The sequence below is a fragment of the Protopterus annectens genome, chromosome 3.part0, assembly GCF_019279795.1.
Source record: "Protopterus annectens isolate FY-2018-M chromosome 3.part0, PAN1.0, whole genome shotgun sequence".
Lineage (NCBI taxonomy): Eukaryota > Metazoa > Chordata > Ceratodontiformes > Protopteridae > Protopterus > Protopterus annectens.
Genome location: NC_056731.1, coordinates 679,285,930 through 679,306,329, shown reverse-complemented (window position 1 = coordinate 679,306,329; position 20,400 = coordinate 679,285,930). Strand labels below are relative to the sequence as shown.

At 37.9% G+C, this 20,400-nt stretch overlaps 1 protein-coding gene across 1 annotated transcript in view; it reads left to right on the top strand.

The window, feature by feature from the left end:
- The window catches only part of ADAMTS16 (ADAM metallopeptidase with thrombospondin type 1 motif 16), a 1,625,291-nt gene that overhangs the window by 765,196 nt on the left and 839,695 nt on the right, over positions 1-20,400 (top strand). Inside the window, exon 16 of the mRNA XM_044065078.1 lies at positions 4,698-4,942. Within this exon, the coding sequence (XP_043921013.1) occupies positions 4,698-4,942 (245 nt within the window). The remainder of the gene's footprint in view (positions 1-4,697; positions 4,943-20,400) is intronic.

The window sequence follows — 20,400 nt, the reverse complement described above, 5'->3', positions numbered from 1 at the left end:
TTATTTTGTAGTTCTAAGCTTAGGTTTGCATTTTAGAATAATTGAACACATCTAATTAAGACTTTTCTGCCCAATAAAGAAAAATTCAAGCATTTAAATTCTGTATTAGTAAAGGTTCTTGTATGAACCAGTTTAATAGCATTTTACATTGTTTTATTCATGTTATGGATGCAAACCAATAATAGATTTCCAAACAGAAAATGTATACACATGTAAAAAAAATAGTAGTAATACTAATACTGATACTAATACTAATACTGATACTAATACTGATACTGATGCTAATACTAATACTGATACTAATACTAATACTAATACTGATACTAATACTAATACTGATACTAATACTGATACTGATACTAATACTAGTAATACTACTACGAATAATAATGCTGGTCTCCTGCAACTCTTCCACACAAATTCTACAAGTGAATTCTGAGAGACTAATAAGTTCTGATATGGTGCAGCTGCAGTTAGCCAAAAATAAATTATTTATTCATTCATTTTGTAGAACCTGCTTTATTTATCCATTTTAAGATTATATAAGAACAAGACACTGACCCACCAACCAGTCCCAAGGCAGAGAAACAGCCCTGCACAGGCAACAACTTAATTACTTGAGGCACATAAATACACACACAAATTCACACATGTACATGGACTCCTACAAGATACAGTTCTGTGGGCAGTTCTGAAGAATACTAATACACCTATCGATGTATCTTTGGGATGTGGAAGGAAACAAAGAGGTTAATAAAAATCTATGTGAACCTCAAGTCAGCTTAAAAACAGTAATCCATCTGCCTTAGCGTAATGCAATTCAAAAAGGAAAATCCATATAATTCCCTATGTGCTTTGCCAAGAAATAAATGTATTTACTATTTTCTGTTTATTTTTGTATACCTTAGTAAGAACATTGATTGATTGTTCTCCTGTTGCCTGAAAATTTATTGCTAAATAGTCTAACAGTGACAAAGAAGTTAAGATTACAAAACTAAACCTCTAATGACTAAAATTTGAAGATGTATAGTGCTGAAAACAAATGTCCGAAATAAAAAAAGAAAGAAGACTCGACAACTATGTGTTTTCGGCATGGGGTGCAACCCCCCCCCTCCACACCCAGTGTAGGGGACAAGCCAACCTTCACCCTCAAACTTGTATAAAACTCCATGGTTTCACACATATGAAGTAGGGAAAAACCTTCCAAAACAAAGAAATCATTGCTGGTGCACAAATAGAAACCGTGCTAACAGTGATTTCTAATGGAAGGGGTTCGTTAGTGTTTTGATCCTCAGCATCACGTGACTCTTGCAATGGATTGTTGAAGAATGATGACTCAGTTACTTGTAGAAAAGCCATTATTCAATTATTATAATAAGCCTGTCTGTCCTTTTGTCTAAAAAAATTGTAAGACTCTTATCTTTCAGCATTGCAGAGAATACATGAAAAAGTGGAACTAGTAAAGACCAATATTTCTAAAGCAAATGCAAGGTCATGCTGGCAGTACTAGGAAATTAGAGGTGCGACATTTCATAGAGCTAACAGCTTGGCTAATCGAATTAAGTGAACTGATATCAAATGAACAAATGTGCTGAATGTAAATGTAAAGCTGTCACAATAGCACATAGCTGTTACATCTTAAGGGAATAGAGCACACTTTTATAATCTTAAGCTGTGCTGGCATCATTATGTTTAAAAGTGATTTTGCACTGGAGCACTCTATATTCTTTTTTTTTTTTTTTTTTGTGGCCCCATTGCATACCCTGCAGCTTGCCATCAGCTGCCTTATAGAGCTGCTCCTATCATTTCAATAGTTCCTTAGTGTCTCTGATACTATGTCTGGTAATTGGGATGCTTTAATAAAAGTGGTCAGTGGAGTCATATACTCTGCCCTGCATGCCAGGGGAATGTTTTGTGTGTCCTAACTGGGCAGAGTTATTGACATCATGTGCATCACTGCCGGTAGTGTCAGCAGTCTGCTATGCAATAACAGCACCGTCCCCATCATCAGGGATGTGTCCGATATCTGGCAGACACCCCTTCCTTTTAGAGAAAAGGGTGTTCCTTCCATCAACATCCAACTCTTCCAGCACTGGAGGTGCCAACTGAACTTAGCTGACCTGGATCATAGTCCTGAATCCATCCCTCTACATTATGAGAGCAGGTTTGCACTCTAAATTCCTACTTCACATCCAGTGTAGCACTCTGTCACCACTTAACGTGCCGTAGCACCCCAAATACCTCATCTTACTGATGGCACGCATGTGTTCAGAAGCAAGATGAGAAAAAAATAAACATTTCATAAAAGTAGAATCTATGGTAAGATGTTTAAAAGGCACATTGCAGATTAGATGTTTACCATGAGGTTCACATAGGTTAAGTCTAAGGGATACATATTTTACTTCATACAGACCTTAAATTTAAAAGAAAATGGGGAATCACTTGGTGTACTTCATATACTGCGGAATAATGCGTAGTCTGATTTGTCCATGCAGCTTGTATTTATCGATGGTAAGATGTCTTTCTCTTCAAGTTTTAAGATAACTTTACTAATGACTCAAAACATGCTTATTTTTAGACTTGTTTTTTTAATTAACTTGTCTGTATGCAATATAAATTCTGATAATAGTACTAATACTAACACAATCACATTGTAAACAGCTCATTTTCAATGACAGAAACCCGAGGTATGTGAGGAAACTTGATTTTACAGAAGGATAGAAAGATTGTGAAATGTTCAGACATGGACATGGTAGGTGCCAGGATCACACATGGTTCCCACTGTAATATTAAAAAAGCATAGGGTTTTAGGATTGATCTAGTCGATAACAGAATGCAGAGAAAATTGAGAGGGTTAAAACCTCTTACTGAGAAGTGTAAACAAATCAAGGACTCTCATAAGGCTGGAAAAAAACACCTTCAGCAGGCTGGTTGTTTGTGCATTTTTAGGCTTTATTTTCTCCTGCTTGATCATTTTTTATATATAGCTACAGTCATAGAATTATGTCTTTGGAAGTAGTTGTCAGTGTTTTCATACTGAAGCAGAGCATCCTTGGTGGCGAAAAATTAATACTTCGTACGTACAGGCGTTTACTTATGCTATGATTTCTAAGAAGTCATCTCATATTCAAAGCATGGCTTTCTGCTTGCAGTTTAAAGCTGTCAGCAAACAGCTTTGTAGTAGTGTTGTAAGCACAGAAATGCAGTACCATTGTGTTGCTGCAGACTGTCAGGTATCTGACTACAGATGATTTTATTTTCTTTACTTCACCCTCCTACCAGTGAGGTAATAAGAAAGATTGTGGCTCCAAGAAAATCTGTGGGGGCATTTTTAATAACAAAATAAGCACACTGCATTGTATGAAGATAATTCAAGAGATCTGTGAGGTCTACTTAAATCTGCAGCTAAAAAAAAATACGTGAACCACATTGTAAGATGTCAGTGATAGTCTTCTGATATTGTAAACATTAATTTTCAGATTACTGTGGTCATCTACTAATAGATAAAATGTTTATTGCGCATTCATAAGTCATATTTCCTGCTTTTGGCAGCCTTTCTGGTGAGTATATGAAAGGGAAGAACTTTTTTTAGTTTCCTTTAACTTTATAAAATGAGCCCAGCTTCCAAGTGTTTTGTCCACGCCAAGTCTACCAGCTAATCTCCTTCCCTCTGGATATACTTCAGTATTGCTTGGGATGATCATTGATTCTAAGGGCATCCTGGGGGCTTGGCCATCTTTACATCTGTCTGTTTTTTTTTCCTATGTCCTAATGCCATCTCCCCTGTTTGGACCATGCCACCCTCCTACTTGGGATGGACACACCCATCCCTCCCTGCCTGCCACTCCACCAGTTGCCTAATGTGCTATTTGAACCTGGACTGTCTGGATCATAGTCAATAATTTATCCCATTAGGCCACTGGAGTGGCCAAAAGCGTAAGATCTTTTAAAAGTTTTCAGATCTTTAAAGTCTTAAGATATATAGATTGCAGCTGCTTTATTCAGAATTCCAAACAGCTCTGTTAAAACTGGTATATCTATTTAGTGGTAGCATAGTTAAATGTACCTGCTGGTCATTTTGATCTTACTGTAGAGTAGATTTGTTCCTACAAGTTATTAAGTCCTTCAGTTTCTAGACATAAATCACCTGCTCAGCTGGTACAGCTACCCACAGTCTGCAAAACTAGGAGAACTGGAGTTGCATGTCTGTGTTCAGCTGCTGTGTAATTTTCTGACTCATTTTTAGACAGAGGAAACAATGTTTGTTGTTAATTCGTGGGTTTGTTTACCTGTACAGTCCAGATCTTCACTGGCTATGTTTTTTTTTTTCTAGTGGAATTTCTCACAGTCTTTTAAGTAAGAAAAAAAGTCAAAGCATTGACATTATAGTACATTTTATACAGAAAGCAACTGGATCTCTAAAAATAACATCATTTTGGAGGATTATTAGTCTGAATATATTTGCTGCTTTCAGAGTCCATGGGCATGTTGACGGCGATGTCTGTTCCTGATAAATAGTGAACTCAACCACGGTTTTTATATTTTGTTGGTGTGGTTAGAGATATTTAACCCCTGTACTTTATATGACTTCATTGTGTTTGTGGATTGCTTTTCTTGATCATAGCCTAAATGCTTGTAAAACTAATTTGGACTTTTAATCAGCTCACCTAATCTTTCCCTGCTTTTCCTTTTCTTAGACTACTATACTGTAGTTACCATTCCTGCTGGAGCACGTAGCATTCGTGTTTATGAGCAGAACACTTCAAATTCCTACCTCTCTGTTAGAAACTCCTTTCGAAAGTACTACCTTAATGGACATTGGACTGTGGACTGGCCAGGACATTACAAGTTTAGTGGGACAGAGTTTAATTATGAGAGGTCTTACAACCGCCAGGAATCCCTCAGTGCTGCTGGGCCTACAAATGAAACATTAGTATTTGAGGTATGTAAGCATTTATGGCACTTTTTCCAGATCCATGCAAAATGACTTTAAAAGTGAATGTTTTGAAAATAACCATAATTTTTATGCTGATATTGGCTGGAAACTCACCAAGTCTAAATTATATGTTATATGAAATGCAACACAATTAAAACATTGTACATACTGACTTTAGAAATTAAGGTGTATTTATTCTTTTTGCAAGAGATAAGAAAAGTAGTGGTCCTTTGTTGTTTTGTTAGGGGAGAGATGTAAGCAATGCAAATTTCAAGAAGGTTAGCAGTGACCTAAAATGCCAGTTTTAATTTAAAGTGCTCTACATGCATCTGACTTGGTAGAAAGAAGCAGTACAGAAAGCTACCCAAAGATGTTCAGTAAATGACCGCCACTGAACAAGTTTTTGTTCAAGGATTGTACACTTTCAGCTGTGTGCCAGATGCCGCTGTAAATAGCAGTAAACAATTACAGTGATATTTTATGTTCTAAACAAATGTTTAGTTAGCTGAAGTTGTTCTTTGATCATATTTTAAAATCTACTGTCCCCAGTTAGCACGTTTTTTTTAATCTACAGACCATGGGCCACTAATTTGATTCATTTCTATGCAAATGTGTTAAGTGCCATGGAAAATGGTTTCCTAGTAGATGTGTTTTTCTGAATCTTTAAAAATCATTTGTTACTGTGCCTCATGAGCCCATTGTGATTGGTTAACTAATCTAGCTGTTAACCCATATTTTGTTGGCTGGGTCCATTCCTGGCTGATGAATTTAATGTTAATTTTGGTGCTTATCAAATTCTTATGTAATTAATTGTTCATGGCATCCCTCAGGTTACCGTTTTGGGTCAACACATTTTAAACATCTTAGAGATTATTCTGTCTCTGACTATACAGGTGCAGTACTCAAAATTTGAAGGTAATACTAAGGTTGTGTATTTTGCAAACAGTATGACTGATTAGTGGGTTCTCCAATCCAAATAAGGTTCCATGCCAGAAATGGCTAATAAGTACAACTTAGAATTCAACATTCGTAAATGTGCTGTTATGCACACCGGTCATCTTAATACGTTTATGCTAATGATGGCAAAATTGTTTAGACTGATAAATATTATGAGGACCTGAGGATCATTATCTTTTCTGAAGTTTCCATTGATGCTCAGATCCAGACAATATGAAAGGAGGTCTGTTTTATTCTTTACTTAACATGTCGATTTAGAAGTTCTAAGTTGGATGAAATTTTAATTACATAGTGCAATTCACTGATGATACAGACTATAGCTGAACATGGAGCCTATTTTTGCTTCTACACTAAAGCAAATGTAAAGAAATTAGCCATCAGGGATGTTGGCAAGCATATTCAATGTACTATAATGTAAATGTAATTACCTAGAGGGTAGCAAATAGAGGAAATGGAAATCCTGCTTTTTTCTTTCTTTCTTGCTGTATGCCTCTCTATAATGAATGCTGGTGCTGCAAATTTTGAAGGTGATAAAATTAACTATCTTACCTTAAGTCATCCATTACCATTGTAATTAACCCCTCCGGTCAGTGACATTCTGCAGATGTCCTAGATAATAATGCTGTCACCGCACTTCTTTGGTTGAACTAAATGTTTGATAACTTGGGGAAGAGGAATGACAATCTGTCACAGATTAATCCTTTTATTTGGAAGTAGTAATGTGGGAGGGGGGGTGGCAGTTCAGCATCTAAAGCATAAGCATTACCAATCTTACTGAACAAGCAATCGGATCATATTAGTTACTGTATGTGAGGCAAGAGGTGTCATGTCTGTCATGGACAATAACTGGTTGCAGAAGTTTGGCTGGCCGAATTCATTAATTTAAACTGAGGAATAGTTGACTGGTGCTGTCATTTTGATCATTGTGATTATTTGCCAGTTTGTGTTCTATTCATGTGCCATGGTTCCAGTCTCAGTAGCTGTGTCTAGGAGGAATAATTTACAGATTATGACTATTTGTGTGATACTTGTTAAGGTAATTTTCTTGTGTTTTAAGGTACTGCTGGATTCTCACCATCTTACAATATGGCATACCTCTCAACTGTGCAGATTTTTGTAAAATGTCCAGATTTTTGCCTCATATTTTTGGTCTGTTTTTCATAAAATTGTGGTTTTCTAGCAAATTAGTGGCAAATCATTACAGAATAAAGTTAGAAAATAATGACAGACATTTAAGTTTCAGACTTCATACCCTTCAGAAAATTCATGCTAATGCAAAACCTGTTATTCTATCAATTTTCTAAGTTTGTAAGAGCAATATTTAAAATTGTCCCTATTTTGGGCCTTTTTTCCAGATTTCTTGCTCTAAGAGGTTGAGAGGTATGTAGCAAGTGTTACATGCTCTGTTAATTGTTTGTTTTCCTTTCCTTGACAGACTTTAAAATATAAAGTAATGCTGATTAGAATATAAAAGAAAGCTCTAGACCTCAAACTTGAGCCCAGACCCCCAAAGTGTATAATTGCTGTACAGTATCTCTTTCCTACATTTCTTATCAAATTGGAAGGTAAACCATTTATAAAAATAACCTGCCAGTTATAGGTCATTCCAAAATACCCAACAATGTTACTTCAGCCAGTCGCTAATGGTTTAAATGCCTTTTTTGGAAGAATTAGAGGGATTGCAAAGCTTCCCTGCAGAAACATTTAGTAAGAAACTTAGCAACATAAAACAGATTCTGAAAATCTTAAAGGTTTAGGATACACCCTGTTACTTTACAAGCAGCAAATTAATTTAATGGCTTGGACTATTAGGTCTTGTTTGATCCTTGTTTACAGAAAAAAGGATCTAAATTAGAATTAAATAGTGGTGTGAAAATACATTATCAATTTCTTTGAAATGTTAGATTTATAAAAAAGACAGATACGCTGAACAAAGGAAATATGATATAATATTTGTATATTGACATAAATTTAATGCTTTTACAGTGAATCTGTTTGCTAAAATACAGTATAACACAGGGTTACTAATGGGGTACTGTAGAGTACAGTTCTAGATGCAAATTTTGCTACCAGTTTTGAAAATGACACTGAATGCATGCTACAAAGGTCTATGATTGTGTAACATGAAGACTCATTCATACAGAGGTTTTATGTTGTTTGTGGCAGAGTTAAATGTATAACAGTTTACAGTCCTTGTAAGGTAGTATATCTTAGTAAAAACTACAAGAAAAACCTATCTAAGCTAGAGTTTTCACTGTGTGATACCTTAACAATTCCTGTAATAGAGGCCCATGGGATATATGCAAATTACCCCTTAAGGACATCAAGTGTTTCATCAATATGGCTTCTGAATGTCCATGACTAATGATCCATATAGCTGACACACTTGACGTCCTTAATGGGTCATTTGCATATATCCCATGGACCTCTATTACAGGAAGTTTAAGGTATCACACAGTGAAAACTCTAGCCTGACTAGGTTTTTCTTGTAGTTTTTACTAATTGGTTTCTCTGTGTGACCATTTCACTGTTTGATTTTGGTAATACAGCTTGGAAAACAAAACTGAAGGAAGATAATGCAGTGGTGTAGCAGGATAAACATGGAAAATGTCCAGAGACAGTTCTTTCAGATGACCTAAACATAGAGCTTCTTTGTTTGTGCTTTAGAAATAAACAACTCAAATATGTTTTAATAGTGAGTACTGAATTACAATATGTGCGATCAACGTAATGAGAGGGGATGAGGCAGCCATGTTTAGGATAATGCAATGTTCATTACATTCTTAGTCAGCATGCTTTGGCAGAGGGAACAACTCAGGTGGCAACACAAGCGACCAGAGCTTTGTCATGGAACCCAGTTCTTTGGCACTTAGTAGGAGGAGGAAGAATTAGTGATGAGGGGACAGCTAATTTCTTTTTCAGATATGAAGGGTGAGTTATTTATAACTTAAGTGTTCAGGTGGATTTGGTTACTCAGTGCCAAGGTTTGAAGGTAGGGTTGGGCGCAGAGTTGTCAAAATGTAAAATAAAATACTTGTCAGCATATGTAAACACAGACATTACATGCTTGAGGTGTTGTGACGAAACAGCAAAATTAACATTGGATTGGCTCATTAGTGGAAGCTCCACTACTAAAAATAAGTGCATGGCTATAAATGCATCTGTTTTCAAGAGGATACATACTATGTCATAAATCAGCTTGTAATAAGTACCATACTGAGATCCTAGCTATTGACATTGTTGGGATGAGGTTTGAAGAGCTTCCCTCAAGCTGTGGAGGCTCAGATACTAGTACAGGTGGTATGACAGGGGAAGGTTAAAAGTTTTGCTCCCAAAAGCTAACGGATAACCAGAATTTCTTTTGATACTTTTCAGAGAGGCCTCATTGCAGCACTGCATTGTGTTACTCATGTCATCACACTGGATCTCCGCCTGCAAGTGCTGCAGTTCCTTCCTGCCTATTCCATTTCAATTCAGCTGATAGTCTGACAATAAAGTATGCATTTCTAATAATGTTGATGATACTGGTGCTTGGAGAATTGGACAGTGGGTACTATAAAATAATTTAGTCAAACTGTGCTGGACATAAATGCAGAACAAATGCATACATGAATAGAAATTATTTATTTAAATATTTTCTTTGAATTTCATTGAAAGGTTTAAATAAGTCTCTTGGCACTTATGTATAAGGTTAGTTCGGGAGAAAAGGTATGAACCCATAAACCTTCTGGTATATTTTATTTTATTTATTTATTTATTTATAGAAATACTTACATAAACCTTTGTTCTTTTCTTTCTTTTTACTGTATGGTTGTAAGTTCTGGTAACTTCACGGGAAGATCTTGCTGAATTCATACATATTTTCCTGGCCAAGATATTTGCGCCACTAATTTGAATTTAGGTATCATTCGTAAATCTTGCAAGTAAATCAGAATCGTAAAGAAAACTGTTGTAATGCTGTAAGGCATAAGTTAATCATGACTTATTGAACTATGCAGATGAGTTTGTCCTACCCTATTGCATAATGACTTGAACCACAATAGAACTATGCCTTGCAGTAATGAAAGGTATAGCAATTTTAGACACTTCAGAGATTCATAACTAAAAATATCAGTAGCCTCAAAAATCTTACTTATCAGGACAGATTGACAGCCTTCTGTTTACAGCCTGTTTCTTATAGACTGCTCCATAAGGATCTGTGTCTAGTAGCTTTATGAGGTATGGAAGATCCAGTCCCCTTTGACTTTCTATTCTTTCACAGAACAAATGGCTTCTCAATTACCAGTTAAAACAAACTCAGTCTTCATCAACGGATAAATAAGACAGGGTGGTCTTGATAGTTTCATATCCCAGTATATTCCCCACTTATGGAACAAACTTCCACTGCATGCCAAGAAGAGTGACACCCTTTCCACCTTTAAGGTAAACCTAGATAATTTATGAGCAGCCTGAAGTTCTCCCCTGGCCTGTCTTATATTGCCCTCCTTGAGGCTAGAATGAACTTGACTATGGGTTGTTTGCTAGCTTTTTAATGTTCTTTATGCAAAAGTGGATACTATAGGTGTAACTGATTTAAACAATTATTTCTTTTTCTCAAATGATAAGCAGATTTTCTCTCTTTAGAAGTTGATCATGGACTTTCTAAATGAAGGAGAAAGATTCAGTGGTGCGCAGAATCACAAGTAACAGAGATATAAAGAAGGAGTAGAACAGAACAAAGACTACAATTTCTACCCTCAAGGAGATTATTCATGAGCATGATAAGGGCTGTCTTAATGCTGCACTGCTTCCTAAAACCATACTAAATGTGTTAAATAAGTTGTAAGTAGCCCAATGACCCTACAGCTGTACTGACTTCATCTTTTCTAAAACTGATCACAGAAAAGGAATATTTTAACTGGGTCTATAATCACCAGTTTTATAAAAAATTGAGGTTCTGATTGATAGGGAGAGGAAAGGAATAATCAGTAACTCATTTAACATTCAGGAGGTCTACCCTCATAGGGAGAATGCATAAGCATCTTATAGGGCATAAGAACTAAGTCATCCAGAGTTAGACTGGAAGGAATCTGCTTGCTGCAGATGGCTTGGGCTGTTTTGGTTAAGTGAGACAGAACCAAAGCAGGAAACAGATCAGACCCATCATTAATGATGTGATATATGTAAGTATGCTGTACTGACAGATACTTTAGTGTGGTGGTTTACTGCCTGCCAGTGATGTGCTGCAATGTGTATGTGACATTGATTGCAATCCAGTCTGGTATTTGATCAACAACTGATGCCCTGTTAGGTATAAGAGGGTGCCTTACAGAGAAAGAGTATAACTGCATGAGGCACCGTGATAAGATGTATGGAATGCTTGTTACATAAAGTAGAAAGGTTGCTGCTTGCTGTGAATAGTTTAGGTTGTTGGGCTTTATCTTTGTGAGGAAGGGGGCTTCTTCCTGTAGACAACTTGCTTCCAATTAGAATGGGGTAGGAGCTGCCTGCTACAAATGGTTTAGGCTACGATTGTTAAGTAAGCCAACATTAGTGGACCAAACGGCTCGCCTCAATAGTTATAGGTTTGAGAGGGTGACTTAGAATTGGTAGGATTATGTGCAAGAGGGATTTGAGGCAGAATATAAATATAAGCCTGAACATAAACCCCTACATCACAAGATGGGTTGCTAACTGGCTCACGAACAGAACCCACATGGTGATAGTTGAGGGAGCTAGGTCTGACTCTAAACCGGTTACAAGTGACATTCCCCAGGGCTCAGTCCTAGGAGCCCTCCTGTTCGGCATATACTTCTGAGAGGTAAAGGCAAGCACAGGAGGACTATGGTTGACCAAGTTCACAAACGACTGCAAACTAGGGGCTATAATTGACTCTCCAACTGACACAGACATCCTCCAAAAGGGTCTCACTGAGACGGATACCTGGTGTCAAAATCATGGCCTCAAGCTAAATGCCAAAAAGTGCATAGTCATCCCCCTTGGAAAAAACAAAGTACCCACAAACTACCACATAGGTGGTAGTCCCCTAAATATGGAAGACATAATAAGGGATCTGGGGACCCAAGTAGATAGTAATCTCACCTTTGATAGTCACATTGCCAAAGTGGTTAGAAAATCCTTCTACGTGGCCCACCTAATCACAAAAGGGTTCGCATCCAGATCAAAATAGGTCATTGTGTCCCTCTATTCATCACTCATCAGACCCATCATAGAGTACAACGCCCCATTTGGGATGTACCTTAAAATTACACCTGCAACAGCTGGAAAGACCACAGAAGTACCTCACCAAGAGGATCACTGGCCTCAAACAGATGCCCTATGCAGCTCAACTGAAGAAACTCCAGTTGTACTCGGTTGCATACCGCCTACTCAGAGGTGATCTCTGCCTGACATACAAGGCCATGTCAAACCCAGAATTGATGGAGATGCTCCACCTAAAGAAAACCTTATCCCCTCAAGCCACATGCCCTAGGGATCTAAACCTCACCACAGCAATAAATAGGACGTGCTGGAGGGATAGATTCCTGTCCCGGAGACTTCCCATGCTTTGGAACAAGATTCCAATCTACATTAGGCAGAGCTCCTCGCTAACACTCTTCAAAAAAAATCTTGATGAATGGATGGGAAACACAAAGTTTACCTCGGGGATCACTTCAGTGGCTGTGCTGGACAGAGGCACAGGGAACTAATCTAAGGGGGCGGCAGAAGACAAAACATTCTGGCTAGGCTTATAAATGCCTTTGGGCAGATAGCCTAGTACCAACCTATGAACCTATGAACCTATGTGTTCTTATGTTGCTTTTCAGTGTACACCAGAAGTGGGGTGCTTGTTACAAAATGGTTGCTAGTGCTTTGAATGTCAAAATCAGAGTGCCAAGCATCTCCGTTAAGAAGTTAAACGAGAAGTCAGAGAGAACACATGACTTGTGGTGTCTGTGAGATTATATGTGTCTGTGTGTGTGTGTGTGTGTGTGTGTGTGTGTGTGTGTGTGTGTGTGTGTGTGTGTGTGTGTGTGTGTGTGTGTATGTAGATGAGACTGGCTAAATTAATGTGTTAGAAATGCTTGTTGCAATGTATCGTTGCTACTAAATGCCAGTTAAATCTGAATGTGACTAGACTATTACTTGTACATTGACTGCTGGAGGGGGGGGGCAGCAGTATTAGTTTTGAGAATGCAAATTGAAATAAGATGGCTACACCCCTGTTGACCATATTTAGGAATATTTTTCTACAATGTTTGCTGAGCTTAGATTATGTGAGAAAGCACATCAACTGAGAACACTGAGCCTTTTTCTGTGAGATAGAAGCTAATGTTAGGTAACCCTGTAAATGGTTACAGATAGGTTAATAACGAAATGAGTTGTGCCGACTTTTAATCTTCTAGTTTGCAACCATAGAATTAATAATAGGAACTGTTTATTTCTTCTAACGCTGGAATGATCAAGCATCATATTAAAATAGCAGTTTGTATTAAAACAGCTAGATTATGGGATAAACTACAACTTTCTGTAAGGGCAGTGGCTTCATTTGCCATTTTAAGAGTAGCTTAGATAGTTTCTTCAGAGATCTGAAAGTTAAACTTTTCTCTTGTTTGCTTCAGATTCTTTAATAGCCATTTTGGTTCCTGACCCTGCACATGCCCCACTTCCCATGACACATGTCCTGTAACAGCTGGGTGCAGGATCTGTCTAGTACAATACTGATTCTCAAGTGAACGACTGGTGAGGTTCCACAATTTGTAGCTGAAGTGTCTTTCATGTCATCAGCACCATCACAGTACTGACTCTTCTACTAACTAAAATACAAAGCTATTTCTGCTGCTTACATTTTGGATTTTTAGGAGACCAGTGTCAATAACAGACGGAAAAGAAGAAAGGCATTCAAGTGAAAGGTAGCTTACTAGGGAAGCTTCAAGAATTTTGAGTGCAACTCAAATTAATCTTATTTAAAGCAATACAGTTCTCAAACTAAGCAGCAGTTGAAATAAGAACCAAAAGAATGGGCCCTAGGAATTGTTAGTGGATACAATGGGAGGAAAACAGAGGGTTGCTCATAACTTATTTTAAGAAAAGAAGCAGATTAGTTATGACTATAAAGACAAAAATAGAACACACTTTTAAAATAATTTTTATTTTATTCTGTTTGCATTTATTCTAACATTCTTTACAGCCATAATGCCAGTAACAGTTTTGTAGTGCATAGAACACCATGTTTACATGCCAAAATTGGGGAAAAAGATAAACTTGTAGCATGAGACTCGAATTCAACAGCGCTTGCAGAGGTGTAACCCCCTAAGTGTGATTACGGTTGGGGACAAGGTAAGGGATGTTCCTTCACTCTCAATAGTTTCTGAATATCTTTCCTCGTGTATCCATGGAAGTTTACAGATGTCAGTCTGTAAGTAACTTATTTAAATTAGGGAAGTATTTAAAAACTGTTACTGACTTTTTCCTTACTTGCTGTCTATGCGATAGCACTCACTAAGTTCTTTACTGCATTTTGAAGCCTCTAAAATACTTAGCCATTTTTTGGTACTTTTCCGTTATCTGGGCAACAGATTTGTAAATCTGCAGGTAGTGGTTGAAACTGTCGCATGGGTGCTGGACTAGCTAGTAAAACCTGGTGTGAAAAGCTATGCTCCTTCAAAACCGTACGACTTTTACCTCATACGTTTGGTTTGTTAGTCATAAGGTTGTGATTTCTCTGCCAGATGCTTCTCAGAATTCTTGCAGAGCTGTTAGGCCCGAAGCGCTTTCCTTTCAGAATCTTGAAACAGCTGAAAAAATATGTACACACAAAAATGGACACGTCCTCGTGTGCTTTACTTCTATATGCAGCTGTTTCACTGAGATGTAATTGTGTAGATTTGGAAAATAAATAAAAACAAAAGTCTTGTACCACCTCTATTTTTTCCATAAAAGAATAAGCAGCATCTTGTTTCAGCAGCCGTTCTGTTGCCAGCCTAAGTGTACGGACGCCACGCCGCCCCCTGCGGTTCTCTGAACAAGTTAACTGGTTTTACTTTCTGTTATTCTTATGCATTCTAGTTCTTGAAATAATACCTTGTGGCACATCTCTTGATTGCTACATGTTAGACGCACACAATGCCATGCACAGAGCAGAAGTAATTCACTGTCGGTCTTTTAGTTTCTAAGCAGTTATGTCAGGAACAATCAGTAGTACTGTCAGTAGAAAGCCAGCATTCAAACCAGGACAGAAGTATAAAATAAGCAGTACCAACAAATGAGAAGACCCCCTAAGACTGTCAGGATGAAGACAATGTTACAACCAGAAAATCAACATCACTCGCACATTGTCAGTGTTGCCCCATTAACGGAAAAGTACCCTTTTTTAACAGGCAGATAAAACTACACACAATACAAAGAACTATGATTGGGTATTACCAATCATAACCAGTTACTACATGTTATTGGCATGGGTACTAAGATTCAAATTTCTTGGCATCAATGTCTCCAGCACAACAGAGAGGATTATAAGTCGGTCAACAATCATAACCCATTTGTTATGTGTTTGAAACATGGATGCTAAGAAATTCACCTGAATAGAAAAAAGCTCAAAAGGTAAATCTTGGCATCCATATTGAGAACACGCAATTTTGAGTTATGATCAGTAAAGTTCATGGAGCTTTATCTACTCTATGTACTACTTGTTACAGTAAAAAGGAAACAACAACAACAAAAAAAACACAATGTTTTGCTTGCTTTCAAAGCCATAAAGCACGTAGCCACTTAGCGAGCTCTGTCAGTAAGGCAGTGTAACACAGTCCCTAATGTCTACACTCACCTTCCATGCCTCTAAACTGCCCAGATTTTTGCAGACTGTCCAGCCTTTTGTTTTGTTTGTTTGATTTGTTCTTCATAAAGCCTGTGTTTTTAGACAATTCACAGACAATTGAAGTCACTGAATAGTGACATACATTTGAGTTTCAGAGTTTGTATCCTTTAGAAAAAATGCAGGTGAAAACACATCCTGTTATTCTAGCTACTTTCTAAGTTTGTAAGAGAAAGGGATACCTAATCAGTACTGACAGAACCAAATTTTTTTTTCTGCCACTGTCATTTCTGTTCAGTACTGGCAGAATTTACTGCTTAACGTGGAACCTCACCTTAACAACTTAAGCAGAAAGTGCTTGACATTTTTTAAGGCTGGGTCTCACACCACTCTAGACCTTAACTGATTTGTCTTTTTCCACATATTGGAGCGTAATAATCATGCTCCATGTACTACAAGATGGTTATGATGGAGACCCAGTCATAACCTTGTATGTTGCCTCCCTTTTGTCACTACTTAAATAGCAATGTTAGTGTATACACTTAATATTTATTACATTGGTTTTCCATCCTTCTGCATTCTTAAGCCATATACTGCCATTCACAAATCTTCCATTAATGTGTGCCTCCTCAGAGATTTCACTCTTGCCCTTTGAACTCTGTAATTTATAGAGATTAATTATGTGCACTAACCAAACAATTTCTATTACAGCTCATTTCTTCTTCAATGTATGGTTGATACGTCTTACTTTAAAATTTTCTTTATAGGTTCCAATTATTTTCTTTTTCTACTTCTAGTGCTTAACTAGATTAACCTCAAGATGCTTATTACTGTTTAGAAGCACATTCCTTGATATACACTGCATAGAACTTAATTTGGCTTATTCTGTAGTCTGCCCTCCGTTCATTCGAATGGCGTTAACTTAAGGTTCATATGTTCATAATTTGGTACTAGGCTATCTGCCCGATGGCATTTATAAGCCTAGCCAGAGTGTCGGCTATCACAACCCCATTGATTAATTAACTGATCCTCTGTCAAGCAGAGCCAAAAAAGTGATCCCAGGGGTGTATTTTCTGTTAGCCATCCACTCGTCAAGGTTTCTCTTGAAGAGTGTTAGTGAGATGCTCTACCTAATGTAGTTTGGAATTTTGTTCCAAAGCATGGGGAATCTCTGTGACAGGAATCTATCCCTCCAGCATGTTCTATTAATTGTTGTGGCGAGGTTTAGCTCACTAGAGCACGTGGCTCACAGTGACTTGGATTTCTTTAGGTGGAGCATGTCCATCAATTCTGAGTTGGACTTGGCTTTATAAATCAGGCAGAGATCACCTCTGAGTAAGCAATATGCCACTGAGTACAGCCGGAGTTTTTCAGTCGGGCTGCATAGGACATATGTTTGAGATCAGTAATCCTCTTGGTGAGGTACTTTTGTGGTCTATCCAGCTGTTGGAAGTGTCTTGTGAGGTACATCCCAAATGAGGCATTGTACTCTATGATGGGTCTGATGAGTGACGAGTAGAGGGGCACTATAACCTCTTTATTCTAGATGCAAACCCTTTAGTAATTAGGCCACATAGAAGGAATTCCTAACTACTTTGGCAATGTGATTGTCAAAGGAGAGATTACTATCTACCTGGGTCCCCAGATCTCTTATTACCACTTCTGTATTAAGGGGGCTGCCACCTATGTGGTAATTCGTGGGTGTTTTGTTTTTCCCAAACAGGATGACTATGCATTTTTTGGCATATAGCTTCAGGCCATGACTTTGATACCAGGTAGCCAGCACAGTAAGGCCCTTTTGGAGGATGTCCGTGTCAGCCAGAGAGTCAGTTATGGCTCCCAGTTTGCAGTCATCGACGAACTTGGTTAGCCATAGTCCTCCTGTGTTTGCCTGTACTTCTGAGAAATATATGCCAAACAGTAGGGGTCCCAGGACTGAGCCTTGCGGGACACCACTTGTGACTGGTTTAGAGTTGGACCTGGAGCCCGCTATTCTTACCGTGTGAGTTCTGTTTGTAAGCCAGTTGGCAACCCATCTCGTGACGTATGTTTATGTTCAGGCTGCTGAGCTTTTCTGTAATAACCAAGTGGGGAATGGTGTTGGAAGCCTTGGCGAGGTCAAGGTAGGCTGTGTGAATAACCTTTCCCTCAATAATTGGCCTTGGTGACTGTCTCGAAGAAGTCAACCAGGTGTAGTAGGCATGATCTGCCCCTAACAAAGCCAAACTGGGTCAGGTCAAGGGTTTGGAGGTTCCCAATGTCTTTGTTAATGAGTTCCATGATGATGTGCTCCATAGCCTTGCAGACCAGGCTAGTCAGTCTTATGGGGTGATAGTTACCAGGGTCAGTTGTGGCCCCTCCTTTGTGGAGTGGAATAACCATTGCTGTGTGCCATTCTATAGGCACATAGCCTGTGGAGAGGCTGAGGTTGAACAGCGTGTTTAGGTGGGGGGTTAGTTCTTTCTGTAGTTCGTGCAATAAATATATATAATATATATTTATATATATAATATTAAATATATATACTGCCCTGTCCTTCTCGCTTAACTTTTCAAAATGTCCCTTCTTCCTTTGAAACTACTTGTGCAAGACTGTACTTTCAAAATATTTTAGTAAGTCAGCTTGGCCTTGTCCACATCTGACTTCCCTTACCCATTACTTTTCATTGTCTCCCTCAGGGTAAGATATAATATAGCTAGAAGTTTTTTTCTTCTTTGAGATGATACTCCTATCTTGCAAATAATGCCAGAAATCCTACTCTGTAGTGAGTAGGCAAATTGAAAGTATTCTGAAGACTACATTGCATGATTCTTATCATCAACACAGAGAATACTAGTGTAAATCTTTCTTTTTACCAGACTTTATTCCTCATTGATCCCTCACCTCACATTTTGGAATCTTGCATCCCTCTGAAACCTTCCCATCACACAATTAATAACCTTTCTTGATAATCTTGTTAGTTCTACATAAATGTTAACAAGAAGTATAACTGCCTCATCCTGTTCTCCACACCATCACATCTCTGCCCTATTAAAATGCCCCTGTTCTCCTTGCCCTTCCACCTCTCATTCCTTTGGATTACAGTTCCAGGTATTTCTTCTAACACCAAATACCATTATATAACCCTATGTCTGTTTCTTCTGCCTGTCCACATCTGCTTCTTATTTTCCATCTTTGTCATATCTGCAACAGTTGTGGGTCTCCTGCTTTCCACATTTACATATACAAGAGCAAACCTAGAAGGTTGTAGAGATGAAAAAGATGACCAATGTATATAGATAAATATCTATTTCTACAGTATTATCATTTATGAGAATTTCAGATGAATCTTTTCTATCTGTATATATAATTTACCTCACTCACTAGTTTCTCATAAACAATCTTCATTTTTATTCTTCATGCAATTACCCACCATTAATACATAATGTTTTAGGTGCTATTGCAATTCTTGTTAGGAGTAGGGTAGTTTCATCACTTGCCTTTCATATACAGGTACCAGTTTTTTTAAAGATGATGTTAGGGCTCTGATAACGAACCAAGGTCCTTGTATGACTACCCCACTGCCAGCATGTCATACTCAACTTGTACCATAACAAACAAGCTGAAATGCTGTTCTAATTCCAGCAGACCATTCCATCTGATCATTTCTTTCACTCTACCATCTAATTCTTCCATTACTGGAATGAAAAGGGTTGGGTAGTGGGTACCCCATCTCAGCTCTGTACACAACCGAAATGCTTCTGCTATACACTTTTCATGCAGTTATCATTGGCTTCAGCCTTTTAAGTATAATGCTTGACCATCTAATTATTGTAGGTCCAGAAATGTAATGTCAGACATCCTGAAATTTCCATGATAAAAGCCTTCTGCTTGTCATGTACAAATTCTACCTCTTTTCTTTCAGCACTCCTTTAACTAGCCATCTTAATCCAACAGTTGTTTGAGTACACTTCCTTGTTAAGCCTCACTTGGACTTCTTTTACTTTCCTGCACAAACATATCTCATTTCTTTTACAAAGTACCTTGGATAATTTTTTGTATTGATGTTAAATAACATTATCAGCCTGTAGTCTCTACCTGACTGTGCATGCAATCTATTCTGAGATTCCCAAGGATAAAACCTGTATGTTGAAGTATACATCTCACCTCGTTGGAATGCTGTATTAAAAGCCTCACTCAGAGACTCTACAGATGTGCAGTCCATTAATTTATAGAGTCATAGAAATACATCTTGCAAACCACTTTCCTGCACTACAGTTATTTAATACCTATGCTTACTGTTCATTTCTTCACTCTGTTACTCTTTCTCCACTTTTTATTTCTGGCATTAAACTGCCCTTTTCCCATCAGTTTTCTTTCTGCTCTTGTAGAGTACTTGACACAAGTTTTGAAGTTTCTTCTTCATTGCATTTCATTCCTCTTGCTTTATTATTTGCATTTTCTACTTTACGGTAACAATCAATTCACCTAACTTTTATAATATATACCATTAATTTGTACATGAAAGACATATCAAAGAAATATACCCAATGTGATATTTTGTCTGGTTTAAATGACACTTTGAAAGAGTATGGGCCAGATTCACGAAGGCGTGCACGGAGTGTAAGAATAGTGTAAGACCGCAGACAGACAATATGTCTGCCGAGCGATTCAGCAATAGCCGGCAGGGGCGTGCATGAGAGCTTTTAAAGCTACTCTTGTACAGACAGTGTTA